The sequence below is a fragment of the Struthio camelus genome, chromosome 4, assembly GCF_040807025.1.
Source record: "Struthio camelus isolate bStrCam1 chromosome 4, bStrCam1.hap1, whole genome shotgun sequence".
NCBI classification, from domain to species: domain Eukaryota; kingdom Metazoa; phylum Chordata; class Aves; order Struthioniformes; family Struthionidae; genus Struthio; species Struthio camelus.
This window is the reverse complement of record NC_090945.1, coordinates 16,908,306-16,930,560: the sequence shown is the minus strand read 5'-3', so window position 1 is coordinate 16,930,560 and position 22,255 is coordinate 16,908,306. Positions and strand designations below refer to the sequence as shown.

Below are 22,255 nucleotides of genomic sequence, written 5' to 3'. Positions count from 1 at the left end.
TTTAAAACACAACATTATTTTCTTTTAAATAGCTGATTTGTTGGTTTGATTTTATTTTTTCACTCGCTGTGCCTTCTCTGTTAGTTCATCTGTCTATTTGTTTTTCAGATCTCTAAGAAAAAACACACGCTACCAAATCCGTTTCATATAGGAAACCTTAAAAAGAACCTTTCAGAGAGAGATGCACAACTTTATAACACTATCAAGTAAGAATTTATGTTGTATTAAGTATTTCATTTTTAAGGCCATATTCATGTGTGATCTGTCTGTCTTTGAAAAAAGCATTAAGTTCTTGCATAATTTTAACCAAACCAAAAATTTCTTATGCACGGCTTCTGAAAAGTAGTGAAGCTCTTAAATGGAGAGAGTTAATTAGAAAAGAAGGCTGTTGTCTCAAGAGTATGTCACTGCAATGTATGCATGTTCCACATACATAACCTTTGAACTTCAAATGAATGAGTCTGCTGGGACCGCAGATATGCCTTGCGCCTCTTTGTACCTCTAGGCAGGTGTGCAAAAGACAAAAGAGCCATGGCCGTCCTAGTTCCCTCTCCTTGCTTCTGACAGCACAGACAGCTTTGGTGTTTTGTTTGCGCTCCAAATCAAGCCTTCCTTCCCTCCCCAGGCTTTTATTTCTCCTTTGCTTTTCCTTTTTTGATGAGAATTGTTGGAAATGTAAGTGCAATATCTAACTAGTACCATACTAACTTTTTAAAAAACTTTTGAGTATTAACAGTCCAAATCAGCAGGATTTCCTTGGTATAGCAGTAGGCGCTTTTACAATGTCTGTATCCATTTTTGTACTCTATTGTAGCTACCACAGAAACAATTCTGTTTTAAGAAACACAAGTAGATGTTGTGTAACTGAAACATCATTCAAAATTAATTGAATATTAAATGAATTTTCCTGTTTTTGAAGGTTGACTTCTGGTCCTGAGAATACCCTCTTCCACTATCTATTTTTGGAAACAATGCAAGGAATCTTTATTACTCCAACTCACCAAGAAGTAGCGCAGCTCGGAGGCTCCCTCCACCCTCAGTTAATCGAGAATTTCCATCGTTGCTGTCTTTCAATTCGTTCTGTTTTCCAGCAGTCCATAAAGAAAGAAGTATGAAAACTTGATCTTTCTTCTATTTTTCTCTCTACTTATATTCTCAACTCAGTACTTCAAGATTGTTTTCACTTCATTATTTAAATAGTCCGCTAGCAGGAGAGACTTTGTGTGTGTGTCTGTAGTTGTTTCAAGTACCTAGTATTTTTACTCTTAAGGGCAAGTTCTCTCTGTGATTGTCCAACCAAGCAGGCATGCAATAAAGTCCTCTCCTTCCCTCGGAAAGTGCTCTCAAAATAAATATGCTACGTATCTAGCGTAGCATTTTCTTTTTTCATTTGATGTTAGGACTCTTGCTTGTAACTGAGCAAAAAGTCTCACCAACTGTGTTCAAGAATTATAAGAAATGGCAAAAGAGGGGTTTCCTAGCCATCTGAATGCTTTTGGGAGATTTCATATTGGCACCAAGGGAAATTTAAGCCCTACATTTTCCACAGAAATTATTTCACATGGGCAGTGACAGTGCAGTTTCCCCTCACTGCCCTGTCTGTGTCTGAACAATCACCTGAAGAGGGCATCTCTGCAGGGCAGAGGGCAGTTCATTCTAAGACCGCTTACACATCTTCCATCTGCTTATATTTGTGATAGTTTGTTCACGTGGATATTCGTCTGGCAGAAGACTGGCCGTAACGCTCAAATACTTTTAACTGCGCCGCCAAATAATCTCTTTGGATCGTAGAGTAGGTGGGTTGGCAGAATACTGTACCTCAGTAGCAGCCCTAAGCTGCAGGGTTTCTGCCAATAGTACAATGACTGCTGATTTTGAGGAATGGGAAAAACCGATACAAATCGAATAAATGCCATTTGCAAATACCAGAATACTTTTTCTTCATATTTCCTTGAGGTTATCAAAAAAGTCACTTCTGATTAGACTGATGTGCCTCATAAATCATCTAGGATTTTTAAGTCTTTGAAAAACAGGTTAATTTAGTGGATCGTTCTGTCGGCTTCACGTGACACTGAGGTTCGGCTGAGTGGGATTTTGACAGTCGTGTATTTTGGGCACTTCTGTCGGGAGATATAAAAACTCGAAAGCAAGCGGAGGCACAAATGGTCAAACTGCCTTTGGTAACAATTGTTAAGGAGAGTTTTTTTCAATTTTTGGTTCAAACCAAAAATACCCAAATAAAGAAACCATTCATGTGTACCAGGTGTAACTAACAGAAAGTGAAAACTCATGCTTGAAAATGAAAACTTCTGTTTGGGCCACAGCTACCTCAGTATGTGCTTTTCCTGTCTCTTTAGGCGTGTGTCAGTACAGTAGGTAGCTGCTGAGTTCATTCTGCCCTGAAGGTCAAAAATAATTCATGAATATATGCTGCAGTATGAAGTTTTTCTTGCAGAGCAGAATCTAAGATTCCTATGTAAGCCAGCTTGGTAACAATGGGAATTGGGAGTGTTTTGACTCAAGAAACCTCGGTAGTTTTTGCGAGTTTGCTCCAACGATTAATGCTGATACTGCCAGCTTACATTAGGGCATGAGAGCAATGCAAAAGAAGAAATAGAGGTTTTCCTTATTCATAGCGCATGACAAATAAAAGTCAAACACAGAAATGTATTATCATATTGCTTTTTCCTTTGAGATCAGTTACATATTGCTGTAGATTTGGATTTAGAGAATTGTACAGATAGTGCAAAATGATTGCAATTAAACTGATCAATAATCAGTTTTGGGTCACTTTGGGGGAACTGAAAATTCACTACCTTTTAATTAACTTCTGAATGTGTTTGAATAAATTTGAAATTGAGCAAAAATAAGCTCTGGAGTCTTAAACCCTAAAATATACTTCACTGTACGTAATAGGTAGTTCTGGCCTCATTTTCTTAATCATCTTAAATTAAATGCTCTCTTACTCTAAGAAAAAGCTGAAGGAAAGAAATTTTAATGCAAGTGAAAAGTGCAGGACAAAATCACCCTTACAGCTGTCTCACGTAGCCCCCTCCTAACGTACATGTTTTCTGTACTTTTCTTGAGTATTTTTGGTATGAACAGTGCAGTGTAAGACATTTCGTAATATGATTGTACAAATGTCAACTCGGAAATTGCATGAGAAAAGTACACCATTTTCAGAGGAGGGAGAAAATACTAGACTGAGTACTGACATATTCCTTAAGTCTTTTCAGTAGCGACATGGGCAAGCACAGGGTTTGAGACAATTTTATATACTAAGAGAAGAAGATACAGGAAGGGTTAAGTCATCTACTGTTAAATTTGTTCTACTGTATAAACTAGTAGTAATTCAGAATATGCTTTATCAATTTATTCCAAAGCATGTTGAGGGAAATTAAAAGACGCTTTCTCACGCAAATATTAGGAGTTTCGTTTTTAAAAGTGCTGAGGGGCATTTCACTTTTTTCCTGCCCTTTCCTGATAGACGTTAGATAGTTGCTGTGATGTCTTCCACTACCTTTTCTCTTCTAGACCTTTAGCCCCAGAATCTTCGTTATAGGCAGAAGTGGTTTCTGCTTCTGCATATGGCAGGCAGAAGTTCCTTGAGATTTGTTTTCAAGAAAACCTTTTCTTTCACCTTTGAAGTAAGTGATTGGAACAAAAATTTCATTGGCAGGATTGCAGTGGATTCCCTGGCTTAACAAACTTCTCTTTTACATTGCTAGAGATTTGAGACAGATTTGTTTCAAACTCCTGTTTCTATAATGTCATTACACCTCTCATGCTTCCAAAAATAAAAAATAAAGCTTGGTTTTCCATTATTATGTAGATACATGTTTACTAAAGAGTAATAAAATTCCTTTGAGGTTAGCAGGAGAAGATTTAGACAAATGGAGAACCCTTTTGAAATTCCCCCAGTTTCTGCCTCTGTGTCCATTCTGCTCTCTTTGCCCTGTCGTTCTTGCAAAAGACCACGGTGGCTTTATTGGACTCTCAGGACTGTTGAGCACCCAGACAGAGCCAAGAGACAAAAGCAGTTTTTGTGCATGTAATTTAATCCTCACCAAGTGGGGACCAGTTCAGCTAGAAACACCTGAAATTTTTTACAAGGTTCATTCAAAAGCGCTGTACAAAGCATAGCCCTGTAAGCTCAATGAAACATACAAATACATTTTTTTGTATGTGCTACGTACCCATATTGAATAAGGGCAAGAAACGCTCTCAGCAAAATACAATTGTTTATTCAAAAAAAGAAATTCCTGCCTGACCAAGTTTATTCAACAGGCTTTTACTAACACAGTTCTTCTTAACTAGGGAGGCAAGGAGAGAAAAAAGGGAGGGGACAGTTTTAGCTGCTGTAACACACTTTGTTTCTTAATGGGGCTGAATTATCTCAGATGTATTATTAAAGAGAATGGTATTCAGCATGAAGGAAAAAAATCAAAAAAGGGAGCATGTGTCTATCTCCAAGTTGTATAACAGTGAGCAAGCCTGTTGATAGCAAACTTACAAAACTGTGGAGAAAAGAGTCGTATGTAAGCAAATTAGTTATGTCTTTTAAACCTGGCTTTTTGACAGCAAGATCATTCAACAGAGATTCCTTGAAGACATCATATTGTAGTTACATTTGCTGGTATTTGGATCCAAATATTTCATTCCATACTGACACTTCACCTATTGTTTTACAGAAAAAGAAAAAAGCAGGCAGTAGGATTTCAGAATTCAGTACGGCCGCTGCAGATCTAGATGTAGTAAAAGAACATGGTGTTTTGTTTGAGTGCTCTCCTGATAACTGGAATGATCACAAGAAACCACCACCAACAATGAGTTACTGGGTTGTAGGGTAAGTTTAAAGACAGATGTATCTTTCTCCCACGGTGTTCTACTTTGAATATGCCACTGCACTATTCAAGAATAAATTTAACTGTAGCACATCATAGAAACGTTTGAGCTGATTCTGACTAAGGTAGCTTTGCTCTGGAATCTGGGAAGTTGTATCGGGTAGTTCTAGGAATCTCTATCTGGACAGTTTTATCTGCGTAGTTCCACCTGCTGTAAGACGTAGCGTAAGTCAACGCAGGTGAGCTCATGCTAATGTCTTAACTACCACAAAGACCTCACGCTCTGTACAGCAGGCCACTGCGCTGGGCTGCGTAGACTTACTAAAGCACTGGAATCTTCCCCTAATACCCTGTGCTTTCTTTGTGTTCCTCACAGTCGTTCTGAACTCTCCACTCTCTGCTTTGCAAGTAGATCCCCTCTGTCTCGCTCCCGTGCGTAATGCTGATGCAGTGATATGAACGAGGAAGGGAATGCACGTAGTTCAGAAAAAAAGAAACAGAAGTGAACGATTGCAGTTGTTTTTTAATGGGGAAGACCAAATCAATCTACCAGTCCATCTGAGACAATCAGGAAAGAAAACTTACTTTCCTCAATTTGCTTTCAAATATATATATATATATATATATGAAATTAAGTTCTCCTGCTATCATTGCAAATTGATAATGATTTTTCCTTTGTGTTATTACTTAAACTTAATTAAGTGATTTTTCGTAATGGTGTGTATAGGCCTTGCTACATAGCTAACTAAGGCTAATTTATATGACAGAACAGCATACTGCCCTGTGTATTAAATATTAAAAATAATAATTTTAAAAATAATACATTCTAATGGGAGAATAACCTACATCATCACTTGACCCTTCAGAGCGTAAAAAATCTTGCAATTATTTAAGTCAAGGCCAGTAAGCTATATTCCATAGCTACCATTTGTCATTGGCATTGTTTCCCCTTTCTACCTACCACATTTTGTACTGTCTACATTTTAGCTCCATTAAGCAGATATTCATACCATAATTAGGCGATCAACAGGATTTTTCCTTCTTTTGTGCATTCACTGTCTGTCTTTGAAAGTATTCCTACTAGATGAACAGAAAGAAAAATGCAAATGTTTGATTAGGCAGAAGCTGTTTTCGCCTTCCGAAAAACAAATTCAGTTTGGGCAAGGGGTGAAAGGAAGATAAATGATTATGCTTGACAGATGCATTAAATTATTATTATTAACTAGTGAAACTATTAACCAAATAGGAAAGTCCTTGAAATCAGCAAAATACATTTCTGAATATGGCCTAAGAACTTTTTTCTAATACAGTGAGAGGAAATGTCATCCACAGATAATGATATTGGCCAGGAATAATCATTTAAATTGTGTCTCTAACAGAGCTTTTGTTCAACCCGCGTGCCTTCAAGTCAGATGTTTAGGAAAACAAAAAACCACATGCGCGCGCATGCACGCACACACACGCTTGCATCCCACTGGGGATAAATGAATGGACATAATTATACTTTGTGTGTGCCTACAAGTGCTGTTCTGGGGTTTGGCAAGATTAAAATCCTGGGAAATGTTTAGGCTGCTGTTGACATCTTTAAAAATTAGTTTTCCAGTCTCTGTATTATCAAGTAATGTGTTACATCAGGTGCAGTCCAGTACTATTTGTAGAGCTATATACTAGACTATAATGCTACTCGCTGTTAACAGCTTTCCTATCTTAGTTCTTTCCCTAAAAGAATCTATTAGAATGACACGTAGGAAGGTATCTGCCAAAACATAATATTAAGTTCAAGCATAAGTAAGTATGTGAATACTGAAGCTTGCTCCCAAGTAACTTGATTGCAGCTCGTAGCCCCTGAAACTTATGTTGCTGCAAATAAAGCAGTACCACAGAAGTAGATACTGAAAACCTGAAGAACTGTCTTGTACAGAGTCTTGAGAAAACTGAGCAGAGATTAAATTCGTTTTTAAAATCTAATGTAGGAAAATAAGATATGCAGGAGAGCCGTGGAAATGTGCTAGCTGTTTTACGCAACCGTTGTACTTAACATCTTACTGAAACGTCAGAGTACAACCAGAATATCTAGAATAGTCAATGAAAGAAAGCCTAATGCCTGTGACAATTCCTCTTTTGTTTTTCAGGAGACTCTTCCTGCATCCAAAACCTCAGGAGTTTTATGTCTGCTTTCATGACTCAGTCACAGAAGTTGCTGTTGAACTGGCCTTTAAGCTGTCCTTTGGCTTAGCTACATAGATGAGCTTTCTGACTCTTCAGCAGTCCTGCATGGTGTTGGAATCTCTCCATAGTACTTACATATCAAGGGAAATTAACTGAATTGTGGTACCCGTTTATATAGCACATATTTGGAACGCTTTAAAAGAAGTAAATCTACCTTGTGGTATGACACAGGTGTAAAACTGAAGTGATGATTTATTATCTAATCGATTTAATATTAAAAAAGATTTCAGAGATCCAAATCCCTTATTTTTATACACTGTCAAATTGTTCATCCCGATTATATTTTTATTATATGAAAACTTCACCATAATTTGTACGTTCACTAGTGTTCACTGTACAACATTCAATGTAAAACGATAAGCTGATATGCTCCAAGTGCTCGCTGAATCTTTGGCAATCAGTGATGAAGGAAAAAATAAATTTTCCAGTTAATTAAAATTTGGTAGCTCTAAGGACACGAAAAATCCTGACTGTTTTCAGCAGCTTTGTGTTAATCAAACCAGAAAGAAATCTTTTAGCACATTAATGGCACTTAGCCATCTAAAGCTAATGGCTTATCATTTTTTTTCCCAGGGTGGTCTTCTGCACACTCAAGGGCTATAGCATGTTTGACGGCTTACTTGATTTCAAGTATATTGAGTTATATTGTAAATAATACTTGTATTTCTTATAACGCAGTGTTGAAGGCACAAAAGAAAATGTGTGGGAAAAAGACAGTAGTTGGTAGTTTTGTTTGAGACCTACGCATGGACTTGGCTACTTTTATATTATTCTCGTGATTTTATAATAAAGAAATATGAGTATTTGTCAAAGATCAGTAAAATATAACCTTAACTTTTATACTTATTTCCTCATTTGTTTATTCAAACAATATTTAGCTCAGTCTGCTATAATTTACAACTGGGGATATTAAAAAAAGAAAAGTTAGGCTATATCTGTATGAGGCCATAGAAGACAAAATGCTTGCAAAATCAAAAGTCTACCAAATTCAGCTTACCTGCAAATTGCTGAAAGGTTTTGTCATCTACAGATTAGCTGCTCCTAAAGCTTTTTTACTAGAGGTGTAGTGTACAATGTACAATTTTGGAACCTTTTGCCCCCCAACCAGCACATTTAGATATGGCCATCTGCACAGCATGTCATCACATCCATGTCAACAGTTTGACTGGTTTTTTTTTTTTTTTGCTCCTTCTATGTGTTTTTCATGAGTGATTCTCATAAAGTGCATGACTAAAGATGCATTTTAAGAAATGGGATGAAAAAAGTATTTAGGAGAGTAAATTATGTTATTTCGGCTCTCATGATCAAATCCTGTAGATTCTGTTTTTACTAGTAAATTAAATCGTTTATAGGGTATTTCTAAATTAGTCAACCAAATGCCTGTAACTTTTAACTCTCACTGGGTCATTCCCAGCTTGGCTTTAATTAGTCAACAGTCGATTTAGTTTCAAGTGGTACAAGTCTTTGGCCTGAGGTGTAAGCACGTGCTAAAGGTTTTGTTAGATCAGTCTTCCCTGGCATTCCTCGTACCTTGATGACAATAATATTTCAGTTTGAAACATACAGAACTGAGTTTCTTAAATATAGTGTTTTGTATCTGAGGTCCTCATCTACAAATTGATGAAGTGATGTGAGGTTTACACTGCCTGAAAAATAAGGATATGTAATAGGATGGATGGATTTTTAAAAAATTTCTAAAATATGTAGTTTTGGAACATAGAAGGGTTTTTTGCAGCTGAAAGACGAAACATAGAAAAGAAAGCAGTCCTTGCTGCACTGTTTTTAGCAGATTTAACAGCTTTTACAGAACTTATGTGTGTGTTTGTGCACATAGGTGTGTATCTGTATTGAAGAGTATCATTTTGCAGATGTTTGTCTCTTGCTTCTATCTATTAAAGGTTGGGCTGTATGGTTTGACTCATAAGAGACTTTAAGAAAACAGCACGTCCAGACAGGTAGCTTCCATCTAAATTACTGTGCTTACTCAGACTGTTGGCTGACTTCAGTTCTTCAAAATTCTCCAGCAAATGGCACAGAGTCTCAACACGGAGACTTACGCTTAGTTTACCTTGTTAACTTACCAGAAGACTCTCCTCTTTTTTTCTTCTGCTAGGTTACTTTGCTGCCAGGGAAGTGGGTTAAACTCAGATGACTCGCTGTCGGGCCAAGCACATAACTAAGCCAATGCAGAAAAAATTGTGTGAACGTGTAGGTGTGTGCATGGAGAAAAGAGGAAGAACAGGAGGAGAGTGGGACTCATTCAGAAGTAGTCAGCTATTATTTAGATTGACTTGTTCCTTCACAAGAACTTCACAAGCACCTGGGTACGGCCAAAGACTCGGCCCTGAAGAGTGTGCACTTCAGACAGCGTTTTTATGCTCAAAGCAGTGTAGTACAGCAACAAAATGTGTTGCAAAATTAGCATTAACCTTGTTGATACTACACGTTAGGAGACTTTTATTGGTTATTTTGTCAGTCACCTGAGCGTAGATTAGATTTTGAAGATGTTAAAGAGCATATTTTAAAGAGTCCCAAAGGATGAAAGGATATATTTTCCTATAGAAGGCAGGTATCTTTGATACAAATCTTTTAGCTTTGTAACTTTCAGCAAGATTACAGCTGTGAATCATGGTGTATAGAGTTAATGCTAGAAGGAAAACTATGGAGAACAGCTACTAAGCTGAAACTTCAATGTTATGGCTCAAAAGAAATACATTTATTTTGCCTTTAAATGATTGCTTATAAAAATTAAAAAAGCAAGGGAAAGAGCGTGCAACAAATCAGTGAAGTACCAGGCTTAAAATGACTAATTTCATGGGTATGTAAGAAACAAACAAAAAAAGCTTTTAAAAACATCAGTAATTAAAATATTTGACTCAACAAATATGGTGCTTCGTGCCTTCATTAGTCACAAAGAAAGTCAGGAGACTGAAGGGAAGCAATAAATAAAAAGTAAAAAAAAAAAAAAAAAAAAGGCTTGCCAACAGCAAGCCAAGAAGGTATTGGTATTTCTCAGCAGTCACGGAGCGGGAATAAATTACGTGATTAATATTCATTCACTTATTATACATAGTGTTCATTAACTCAAAGCCTAGTTCACAATGAACAGGAAGTATTCTGGCTTACACCATTTGCTTACTCGTTTCTGGTTTAGTCTGTGGTTCTTGGCAGCGGGAGCTGGGCTTTGACTCGGCCGCCCGCGCACAGGGATTTCTGGAACGTTCTCCGAGCCTCCGGAAAGCTAGCGTTGACTAAGGTGCAGGGGTGCAGGCTCCTGGGCAGTAAGATCTGGCAATCTTTCTTCCATTGTGTTTAACACAAAGTTACTTGCTGGCGCGTGTAGCGCTGAATCATTCGCTCCTGCGTTTTCCCTCCTTAGTCACCGAGTTTCTGCCGGGGCCGTCAGTCAGTGGGTCACCACCGTACGCCCATTTTCCTGTTAGGCTGCACTCAGGACCTTCCTACCTGACAACTCCTCTGTGCGGGAGGCTGGAGAAAGATGAGAGCAAGTTAAAACAATCCCCTCTTACATCTTCTTTCTTCCCCTTTCTTGACCAGAAAGAGAATTCAGCATCTTTCTTCATCATCATAAAAGCAGGTGAGGAAGGAAGAGAAAGGGCAACTTATGTCCCAGTCGCAGTTACAGCATCGCACCAGCACGAGGGCCAGCGATGAGGGCACAATTGTGTCTCCCCAACTTCTGTACTCTGCAGTGCTTTTCTCCACCGTCCATAAATCTCATTCCTTTTGCTTATTTTTTTCACCTCTCCCCCACTTCCATGCTCCGATAGACACGGATCCTCTCAAAGTTGCACACTGACACTTAAAAACTGTTTTATCTATAAGTTACCCGTGCAGGCAAAAGAAAGCCAGAGGCGGCAGGTAGCAGAAGGGTAAGGAAGACTTCACTGTCGCGCACCTTCCTTCATCGGGGTGCTGTGGCAGAGCCCCCGGCGGTGCTGTTGGCGCGCACCACCCCTCTGCCTTGCAGCGCTTCAGCGTTTACACCGCTTTGGGCGCCACACGGAAAGCCCGTCAAGCGCATCCGTGGTGCTGCCCTAATCACGAGGGATGTAACGCAGTAACGGGTGGAAAAAAAAAAAAAAAACCAAAAGAGTTTGTGCGGTGTTGTGCCAGCTGATCACCGGCTTGCCAATAATTACGTGTTCGGTATGTCTTGGGCTGAACTTTTTGCCTAGCAGACCGGGACGAGCCGGGCGCCAGGGCTCCCCTCTTCCCCCCCCCCCCCCCCGCCCCGAGCCGTTAGGCGGGGGCGGGGCCGCCCGTGTGGCGGGCGGGCGGGCGGCACGCGGCGGCGGTTGGGCCGCGCGACGCGTAGCGGCGGCGGTGGGCGCCATGGCGGGCGGGCGGGACGAGCGGGTTTTCGACCCCATCTCCTTCGGGAAGGACTTGCTGGCCGGCGGCGTGGCGGCCGCCATCTCCAAGACGGCCGTGGCGCCCATCGAGCGGGTGAAGCTGTTGCTGCAGGTGCAGGCCTCGTCCAAGCAGATCCGGGCGGACCAGCAGTACAAGGGCATGATCGACTGCTTCATGCGCATCCCCCGCGAGCAGGGTAGGGACTGCCGCCGCCTCCCTCCCCCCCGCCCTCCTTCCCCCCAGCCCCTTCCGGCCGCCCCTTACCCGCTCTGGGGTTAAACTTCAAAACATTACACGCGTCGTGGGCAGTTGGCGTTCAGAGGAGTCCTGTTAACTTGGGGGTGAGAAGTAGGCGCTAAAATCACGTTCGCCCCCAACGTACCTCGGTTCGTTTTATAACTAAGGGGAGGGGGGAAGAAGTGCGCAGCTGACAAGCGGAGGCAGGTTCATGTGCTGTAGTAGCAAAATCACGCCCTGAGGTATTTGTGGACAACGTAAAAACATCCTTTTTTTTTTCGTTTTGACAATTTTTTGGAAGAGGGGTGTACTTGGTATCTGCATGCAAACGCATATAAAAGCATGCTCAAAATACGAGAAAATGAAAACCTAGTTTTCTGTTTTCTTATTCCTCGATTTAATCTTAACCTTTATCCATAGTAACACAAAAAATAAGGTATGTTTGAACTAAGAGTGTGGCTACATATTGCAGAGGTCAGTTTGCCATCACTGCTCAGCAAAGTCTTAACAGCACTCTCCGAGCTAGACACAGTGCAGGCACAATGTCTGTGAACATTTTCACCTACAAAATCCAGTTTTTCTTGTGATCCACGTAAGATGTGTCCCTACATTAGCACCTCAGCGCCCCGTAGCTTCTTAGTGTGTTCACCTTAGTGTCCAGGGGAACTGTTTTTTTGACTGTAATTACAAAAACCCTAGTAAGTTTTTGATCATTTGTATAAATCGTTTAGCCTTTGCTTTAATATGGAGCCCGAGCACCCCCTGTAGAAGCTACAATGCATATGCAGGCTGCATGAGTGAAGCAATTACTACACAGTTCAGTGAGGCCGTGGTCAGTTTCCAGGCTATGGTGGGTGTGCAGAGAGATTATCCCTAGTCTTACTTACGAGGCAAGGAGGTTGAAAACCGTTCTCCTTTCTCAGCATTATTGCTGTTTCTCTCGCAGTTTTAGGAGATTTCCTTGTGCGAACACGTAGTGCATACATCTGTTTGTAAGTATTAGGAAAAATAAAGATTTCCAGGGCCAAATGCGTGAAACATAAAAGACCTGAAAGGGATCATTTTTTGCCTTTGTTACAACTCATACCAAAACGGAACGATAGGAAGAATTCCATGCAATATACTGAATGTAATAAAAACTTTGCAAAAGTAATTTTAATAGTCCATTTCTTTTTCCGTAGGTTTTCTCAGCTTCTGGCGTGGCAATTTGGCAAATGTGATACGGTATTTTCCAACACAAGCTCTAAACTTTGCTTTTAAGGACAAATACAAGCAGATTTTCATGTCCAGAGTGGATAAAGAGAAACAGGTAAATAATTTGTTGCCTATTAGTTCTATGTGATAAGTAAACCACTTGTGATCTGGCCAAGAACCGTGCAGTTCCTGACTGTGCCTTCTCTCAAGATGGTTAGTAATTAGCAGCTGAATATCGATAGGATTTTTTAAGAGGTCACCTTTATCTTATGATAAGAGGAACAGTAGGCATGGCTTACTGCATAGTTCACTATTGAGGGTAATGAAAAATAATGAAGTCTGGTTTTTAAACTGTAATGATTAATAACTTTATGAGGTACATGTAAATAACTGCTTATAATAAACCAGTGAAGATTTTCAAAGCTTTGTTCAGAACATGTAATTATTTTGGAGTTAACTGGTGTGTATTGAGACTGGGTATTCAAAATCTTGTACTCAGGCACCTACGTTTCTGGACTTTGTCAGAACTCCCGATTGCAGTTTCACAGTTAAGATTGCATTACCTTAAACTGTAATCTCAAAGATGTTTGTGTTCATGTGCGGCTTTACTTGTGTGAAATTACTACTGCTGCTTTAATTCTAATGTGTACAGTTCTTGGGTTGTGTCCCTGAAGCAGGAGCCTGTCTTTATTTTTCTTTTTGCTTTGTTTCACATAGTTTTCTCCATAGTTATTTGTATGCAAGTGCCAGAAAAAGCTTATATTTAAGTAAGATGCGTACCATAGTTGCGAAGTAATGTGGATTGAAATCTGATTTCTTGCTACATGTAAAGCTACAAATAGATTTATGAATAGTTGAAGCATTTTAATAACTTAGTTTTGTACAATGCATCAGAAAGAAAAGAAACACTTTTAGCTTATAGCATGAAAGGCTATCTAAATTTGACTCTCTATGCTGCCTTGCATTGCAATTCTATGTACTTGGGAAGAGGAACGTTCCTTTACTTGGACGGACTCCTGCAAAGATACCTAGGTCTACACCCACGGAAATAATTTCAAGGCTAGGCCACATCTTGGAATGTGAAATGTTGATATTGGCATTTGACAAATTACATACATATAATAATTCATTGAGATCAGCAGAGTGGAAAATAACTTCTTCATATCTGATTAGTTTCATATGAAAATAGCTGAAAAATCTGCTTTATTTGTGTCTGTCTTAGATTATTTTTTTAGGATTTCTTCGGTTAGGCTTTTTGTAATTGAAACACAAAAAACAACGTTCTGTACTTTCTCAATCCTTTTTTTTTCTGCAATGCGAGAAACTATTCGTGCCGCAGGCTTTCCTGATGGTGCGGAGCAGCAGGAATGCTGTCAATCATTAATATTTGATTAATCTCCTTCTATTGCATGCAGATTCTTAAGCTGTCCTTTTTCAATTACAGTTAATTCATATGTAAAGTGTTTCTTTCTTTTCTTCCAGTGGAAAAAGTAGAACATGCATGATGCAAGTAACACAGTGTTTGTAGTTCTTCAGATCTCCTTTTCATCTCCTAGAAGTGTTTCCAGATGGCTCACATGTGTATGTGCTTATGACTCAAATTTTAGAAACGTTCCATGAATAGCCCTCAAGATTAATTTCTTTAGAAATACAATATTTAGCAAAGCAGCATATGTGTTGTTGAAGCTCAGGGTCTTGGGATGCTTGGGATATGTTGTGCACAGGATGGGAAATCAAGACTAGAGTATTGCTATATGCATTAGTCTTTGCGTAGCTGGGTTATCTTTAGAAAAAAATTATTAAAACCTTTAGATTTGGGGACTTAAAGAGCAAAGTAGCTTCTGCTCAAGAAGACAAATTATATCTACGTAGCAGACACTGTTGATATTGAAGGTAATACAGGCACAACCGAGCGTCTTCAAACTCTAGCTGTCCCCTCCTCCGCTTGCTATTACAACTCGCAACGGTTTCTGCAGTGACGTGAGCTAGGGCAGGTTGCAAAGTGTTCTGCAAAGCTGATAAAATATTAAGGCAGTTAACGTGTGCTGAACTCTGTACTACCACAACTACACTGTTGCTGTTGCTGAACCAGCAAATGAAAAGCTATTTTGTGCACGTCTATGTCATCTGCGTTTACTGCAGATAGATGTACCTGTGCTAATGAGAACTTACGCTACCTTGAAATGTTGTTCAAAATGGCTCTTGTTCTGTCATTAGCTTTTTCCGATTTGGTAAACAGCATAGGCTGCGGTGTAAGTATATAGATTTTTCTGTTTTTCCATTCATATGGAGAGCTGGTGCACAGCTGTTACATCAGAGAGATCTACAGGCTGATTGTTGTGCCGGGCCGGACAACTATAGATCAGGAGGATGTTCTGTTATCTGCTATCTGGGTCACAGAAGCACCATATAATTCAGAAGTTGAACAAGAAAAGAGTTGATAAATATTTTGTAATAAAAGCAAGGATAGACGGGAAGTCTTTTCATATAGGAATTCTGAAATACCCCGCTATATGCATTACTCTGAAACTGACGTTTTTTATGTATTGATTTGTAACTAATCTGATGTTTTAGATCTAATTCTTCGTGTTCGAAATAGTTTCGTTTGATACCTACCACAGAGGTCAGTATTGTGTGACAGAATTATGTATAATTATGTAATACTGTATTGTCATAACTGTACACAGTAATTTTTGTATTTCAGTTCTGGAGATGGTTTTTGGCAAACCTGGCTTCTGGTGGAGCAGCAGGAGCAACATCCTTGTGTGTAGTGTACCCGTTAGACTTTGCACGAACCCGGTTAGCTGCTGACATTGGGAAAGGTAGCAAAATCTCTTACAGGACATTTCCAATCTATCTGATGTGTCTCAGGTTATTTATATTTGCCTCATTTTAGTTATTTATATTTATCTCGTTTTAGAGACAGACCTCTATTGACAGAATATCAATTGAAAATTTTCAACAAGTATTTTGGGTAGAATGGCTCTAGATGTACGTTTCATTCATTCAAACAGTTAAAATGAATTTCCCTAAAACAGTGTCTGGAAAGCAGTACAGCAGAGAAAAAGAAATCTATGTCTTCCTTATTGTCCTTGGCCTTTCTGATTTGCCCATAACTGGGCAAGTCAACTCTTGCGACTCTCTGTGCCGTGCAGGGTTGTCCCAGGAGTCAGCTGCCTGACTTGTCCTGTTGCTGTCACGCTTTCTGTCCTCTGTACTTGGCTGAATTATTTTTTTCGTGATACCTTCGGTCTAATAAGGTTGACAGTTTGGGAAGGATTGAAGATTGCTGTATTGCTTGCTGTGTTTTCACCTTTAGAGAATCCTGAGGGCTTGGGTTTACCTGTGGAAAGGGGTGTAAAATCTACAGATTTAAAAATGGATTCTCTGTATTTGTCAGAACTTGTGGGTAGTGTCCACAGGTTGAAGCGGAAAGGAATACTACTCACCATAAACTTTAGTAAGAATATGTGGGGAGGAAGTGGAGGGATGGGATTGTATAGAGGTATTTCTTTTCAGGAGAGGGCAAGAGAATTCACGTACAAGTATTCTGCTGAATGAGGACAAAATTGAAATGATAGTTATTTGGCCTGAATGTGTTTCAGCAGCTGGATGCCAGTATCAATTTGACTTTTCCTTTGGGTTTCTTTTTGCTGGAATGAGTAGTCCTCGTGAGAATGAATAAACTGTGTCCTCATCCATCCCTGTATCTGGATTTCTTTGTGTGTTGGTCATAAGTGGAGTAAACAGAATGATCTACTATGTTTTCCTTACGATTTTGCTATATTGAATGTTTCAGTCTTGCAAAGGAGTTTGTACTAAAACGAAGGGGTTTTGTAAAGCATAAGCACATGCATATTACTTCATAGAAAATTTATTCTGTATTAGGTGCTGCTGAGCGACAGTTCCAGGGTCTTGGTGACTGTATTATTAAAGTTGCAAAGACAGATGGAGTTGCTGGCCTGTACCAGGGTTTTGGCGTTTCAGTACAGGGAATCATTGTGTACCGAGCCTCTTATTTTGGATGTTACGACACCATTAAGGTAATTCTTATGAACAAAAATGCATCCGTGCAAGATGTTTTAAACAGTGTTAGTTATAGCTTTTGTCTTTACAGTTATTTATGCTCAACAGAGAGTATATTCCAGAAGAGCCAAGTCATTTTACAGTAGGATTAACGATAAAAATTAGCCAAATGATATTTGATATCAGGTTGGACATACTTTTTAAAGAACTGGCACAGACTCTTGTTGCTTTATTTTGCAGGGATTATTGCCAAATCCAAAACAAACCCCATTCATTTTTTCCTTTTTCATTGCCCAAATTGTGACTACGTTCTCAGGAATACTGTCGTATCCGTTTGACACCGTCAGGAGACGCATGATGATGCAGGTATGGTCTAACTTGCAATTCTTTTCTGAAAACTAGTTACTGATTTTGTAATTTCATATGCTAGCTGAAGTGCTATATAGCCTTACGGTGTTTGAGAGTCTGTTCAGAAAAAAGTGGAACTATCTCCAGAAAGAAAAGGAGAAAAATCTGAACTGTAGTACTGTGGGAATCTCAGGAGTGTGCTTAGTTCCCGCCATGGTGAGAGCTTTCTGTAGAAAAGCTGAATGTTTCTACCCAGAAGCCAGATATTTGGAGTAAGACAGGTTTGTGGGTAGAAGTGAAATCTCTTATTAGCCGAACTACTGCAACTGGAAAAGTAGGCTCAGTGGCACACAGCCCTTCTTCAGGCCTGAAATAGAGTCAGTAATCTTCACAGCTCCATACAAGCTCAGAATTATTTCTCTGCATTTGACTAGATACGGTAATGTGTTATTAGCTGTTACTGTTGGATCTTGTTGCTCGCTCTTAGGTAATTTTACTAGGTAAAAAGAGTTTTAGGTACATTTAATAGATTAAGTTCTAGCTGTCAAGATCATCCTCAAACAAGAAACAAAAACCAGAATTTCTTGAGCTTGTTCCCTGTATCCATGAGGAGGAGATTTCGCCAACTGAGACGATAAAAGAGAGGACAGTTTTGAAAAAAAAAAAACAGTAAGTTTTATTTCAGGACTATCTTTTGGTATCCCAGGAAGTCAAAAGAAAATCGGAGCAAAAGTAAGCATAGAACTTGCTTAGGTGGTTGCAAAAAATCCCGGGAGATGTTTAGCTTCTTATGTAATGCCTGCATACCTCTGGTAAGCTGACCTAAATAACAGAAGTCTTACAAGCCTGCAGTGCACAAAGGCTATTTTCACTACTGACTTCTTCCTATCATGCTAAATATTACTACACTGTCTTTTGCTTCTGCCTTATCTGCTTAATTAGTAATAGACCTACAGCCAATGCTATTTTGTTCATACGTACTTGTGCTTCTTGAGGTTGGCCTTACTAGAGAATGCATGCATGTATTTCTGGTAGTTAACTTACCGCTACGAAAGAGACTAGTATCAAGATTACGAAAAATATAAATTGTAGTCATATGAAATAAGACAATGATTTTACTAGCACAAAAGAAACAAGATGAGAATGAGAAAACCTGTGTATATGTTGTAGGTGTATAGGTATACTATACATGCTGTCCTTGTTTTATTTTTTAGAAATAAGTTAATGTTTTGCAGCTTCAGGTACAAATGAAACTGTTCGGAATGATTTCTATGGTGGTGAAATTAAGAGTGTTCATGCAGTTTCTTCCTGTGACACTTCTTCTGCTCCGAGAAGAAGCCATGATTAAATATATAGCACCTTTTACTTCTTCAATTTAAAGTATATTTGGCAGTCAGGATAACTTTGGGTACAATTACTGCTTTGGGTAAAAGTTGATCTCTGTTAGCTAAGCACTAATATCTGTGGCCAAATATCCTTTAATCTGCATGTATTCAAGGAGATTCCAAGCAAAATATTTTAAGTGCTTTTTAGCTATATTTCATGTTATGCTTATTACATGTGAATGTTCGTCATTGCTGTATTTCTTGCAATTATTATATTCAGGAAAACTACAGTGACGTCATATATTGATTTGTAGCAGAAGATATAACAGAACATGTAATGCCCTTTTCGTCAGAAAATTCAAGCTTTGCTTTACTAACTGTAGAGTACGTCATAAGGGTGTAAAAGTAAGCACAATTTCCTCTGTAGACCTAATTTTTCTGCCATTATATGGAGTCTAGAACCTTACCTAGATACTGCCAAAATGTTTGATGTCAACATTTAGGAAACCAACTGGATGTACAGGGCTTGCAGTATAATTTAACGGTAGTTAGCAGTCCATATACGCTTTATAAAGGTGAGATAAAGACCCACAAAGCAGGACATGCATAGAGAATTGAGTTGCAGTTATTTGAAAAATATTTCTCTGCCAGTGGGAGCAGTTCTCTGTCTTTCATTTATTTCCAAATCAAATGTTTCAAGTATCTTAGTAAAAAGATTGCTCTGGCAAACTTAGCCTGCAACCTTAAAGGCACGTGGAATCTTTTTGGCCGCTCTCCCTGCAACACCAAGAATCTATATTCACAATTTTTAGGAGAACAGCACCGTATCAGTGGAAGTATTTCTTGCTGACTTCGTTAGGTTTTGAATCAAATTGTGGGTAATCGTTCTGTCTGTGAGTCCCCAATTAAAATGAAATACAATTTCACTTACAAAATCGTACTGGCTCTACTATACAAAAACACGCACAAAATGTGTACTCTAATAATCCCTGATGTGTCTATTTTTAGTGAATAAACGTTTCTGAATAAAAGTTCTCAGAGCAGAGCTAACTTTTAACAGCTTAGGAGGCCCTCTGTAAGAACTGTCCCGAGAGTGACAGAAGTGCGAATCTGACACAGTAAGCAGTGACGCTGGTATTACTAAGAGGCAATTTAGCATCGCATCCTGTTCTAGCACCACTAATGTAACATGCTGCTCTGACTCGAGTGCAAAAGCAGACACGCATTTACAGAGTTAGCTGTCTTGACATCCTTTTCGGACTATAAAAACTCAGTGAGGACAAAACATGGCTGGGTCTGACTAAAGATGGAGCTAATTTAGGTCAAATCCACAATAATAAAGCAAAATATTACAGCATCTTGTTTCCAGTAACAGCAACAAAGATAGCAATTTGGGGTTAATCTTTTTGAAAAAATGTACTTGTTTTTTGTTAGTGAAGACAAAAATGGTATCCGTTCTTAATGCAGTACTCAAACCCTGAAGAGACTGCAGTTCCAAAACAGAAATTGTTTGACAGTTCAGCAAGCATGTCCAGAAAAAAATGCTTTGTCAGAACTGTGATGTTACTCAGAGTATTTGAGAGGTTAGCTGTATGCTGAGTCCCACAATGGGCAATAGTATTTTCCAAGTGCTCTGGTGTACAGCATTCTTCTGGGCTGTTTTTACTCCACTGTTGAAGTTTTCAAAACTTAATTAAGAGTTGTTATGACTTTCATACTGCTCATGGGAAAGAAATGAAAAGGCAGAATTAAGTACTTAGCACTGACTTGCGTGCATATGACTGTTGCTATACATGCGAACTTTCACTGCGTACCTTTCTTCTGTTACTTCACCTGTAAGCACTTGCGCCAGATTCTGGTGAACATGATGCTGAGTTCTCTAACAAGTCTTCCCTTTTGCTTTGCTTTAATTTGTCCAGCAAATTAATGCTCAGAAACAAGGTAGGTTGCGTAATAACTGCATAATAACTTTTTGTGTTTTCACATTATCGTACTAGTCAGGACCTTAACATTTTTTAATACTCTTCTTAGAAAACAGATAGCTGCTGGATGGACTCTGTTGATTACTAATGAACTGAAATCTACTTGCTATAAAGTTTTTTCAGTGCTACTAAAAAGAGGGGGAAAAAATGAGCTGTAAAAGTTTTCAAAGCACTGAAACACTTCAGAGCGCTCTTAGGACTGGAGTGACCTCATTTAACTCCTAAGCCTTCTACTTGCCCAGTAAAGCTTAAAAGAAGCATCACGAGAAGGATCACAGCCTTTCTAAATTTAGCTATTGGAACCAGCTAACAGAGCATTACATCAGATAAATATTTATTAGTTAAATGATCTCGCCTTTGCAGTAGGTGAAACATGAGGAAAACATTCTTTAGCGTTCTTTACCAAAGAAAGACAAATTGTTCTAAGCATCTAAGTTACTGTCTCAGTGCAGTGCAGTAATGATTTGTCTTTATTAAATTTGTATGCAGAGTGGGGAGACTGAACGTCAATACAGAGGAACCATTGACTGCTTTATGAAAATATACCAACGAGAGGGGCTTAATGCTTTTTTTCATGGAGCATTCTCCAACATCCTTCGTGGAACAGGAGGAGCCTTGGTCTTAGTTCTTTATGACAAAATTAAGGAAGTTTTGAATCTCGATACTTCAGAGAGTTCAGGATCTGATTAAAATAGTGAACGAACATCTATTTTGTTTGTACAGTCTACATGATAGGCTTCTCATTGTTTGGATAGCGTGTTTTTAGTTTAAACATTACACAGCTCACATTATAAAATCATTTTAGATGTTTTTATGAATAAGCATGTACTAAATCAAATACTTTGTTTACAGGGAAGTAGAGAGCACTGCTTTCATTCAATAAATTAATTCAAGAAAATACTTACCTCGTTCAAAATTCTGAGTGTTTCCGTTGTATTGATGCTAGATGTTACACATCTTGAATTTTAAAGTACAGCATATACTTGACTATAGTTGGCTAACAGCAGCTGACCTAGCCTGTCAGCAAATCCCACTGTAAGTACGACCAGACATGAGCTTGCCCCAGTTTCTATATAAACCGCAATAAAAAGGAAAACCTGGTTCTAGGCTGTTGATGCTTTTCATGCTCATTTAAAGCCTAAGACAGGCAGGCAGGAAGTTCACAGATTGTTAAAAATCAGCATTTAAAAATACAGCAACCCTTCTCCCCCCCCTTCTCCCCCCCCTTCTCCCCCCCCCCACACCTCTCAAACAACATGCAGAAGACTCTAGTCTGGCAGCATTTTAAGCGTGCATTAGTACATTATTTTTACAGGAAATGTGAAATGGTCCAGGATTCTTCTTTGTAATGAAGATAAAATCAGTGTATGTAAATCTTAAATCTTCATTTCTTGGCAAGACTGTTGTTTTTTCTTCTGAGATAATAATTTTAAATAAGGAAAGCTGAATTTCTTGCAGAATATTGGTAACTTTGGGACTAAAGAAAGCGTTTAGGAGGCATTTATTGAAATGGTGGGTTTCATAGAAATTAAGGCTAGAAGCATCTATAACATTTCTCACAGACCGTTCAGTTTCACACAAAACCCTCAGATCCTTGAGTTAGTACAAATAGTTTTTGTCTCGTAAAAAATCAGATGTGATCCACAGGCAGAGTATTGGAAAGACTTGGACATCAGCAATTCCCAAGGCTGCT

The 22,255-nt window shown here is 38.9% G+C and overlaps 2 protein-coding genes across 5 annotated transcripts in view; both read left to right on the top strand.

The window, feature by feature from the left end:
• Window positions 1-9,952, top strand: part of INTU (inturned planar cell polarity protein) — a 60,538-nt gene extending 50,586 nt beyond the window's left edge. For 3 of the 4 annotated variants that reach the window (XM_068941611.1, XM_068941609.1, XM_068941610.1), the window contains 4 exons: window positions 109-206; window positions 920-1,109; window positions 4,692-4,846; window positions 6,977-9,951. In XM_068941611.1, the coding sequence (XP_068797712.1) occupies window positions 109-206; window positions 920-1,109; window positions 4,692-4,846; window positions 6,977-7,088 (555 nt within the window). In that variant the 3' untranslated portion in view covers window positions 7,089-9,951. Of the gene's footprint in view, window positions 1-108; window positions 207-919; window positions 1,110-4,691; window positions 4,847-6,976 lie in introns of all 4 variants that reach the window. The other variant, XM_068941608.1, reaches the window with a different exon arrangement.
• A 1,434-nt stretch (window positions 9,953-11,386) lies between these two features.
• Window positions 11,387-21,474, top strand: SLC25A31 (solute carrier family 25 member 31). Its single transcript, XM_068940984.1, has 6 exons — window positions 11,387-11,646; window positions 12,869-12,996; window positions 15,586-15,703; window positions 16,770-16,924; window positions 17,148-17,273; window positions 21,052-21,474. The coding sequence occupies exons 1-6, from the start codon at window positions 11,430-11,432 to the stop codon at window positions 21,250-21,252; spliced, it is 945 nt and encodes a 314-aa protein (XP_068797085.1). The 5' UTR covers window positions 11,387-11,429; the 3' UTR covers window positions 21,253-21,474.
• The last annotated feature ends 781 nt before the right edge of the window (window positions 21,475-22,255 follow it).

What these genes read in the sequence shown, in the direction of transcription:
- SLC25A31 (XM_068940984.1), top strand. Translation starts at nt 11,430, where the DNA reads ATGGCGGGCGGGCGGGACGAGCGGGTTTTCGACCCCATCTCCTTCGGG. An exon ending in GAGTGGATAAAGAGAAACAG is followed by an intron (nt 12,997 to 15,585) that starts GTAAATAATTTG and finishes TTTGTATTTCAG; the next exon opens with TTCTGGAGATGGTTTTTGGC. An exon ending in GGAGACGCATGATGATGCAG is followed by an intron (nt 17,274 to 21,051) that starts GTATGGTCTAAC and finishes ATTTGTATGCAG; the next exon opens with AGTGGGGAGACTGAACGTCA.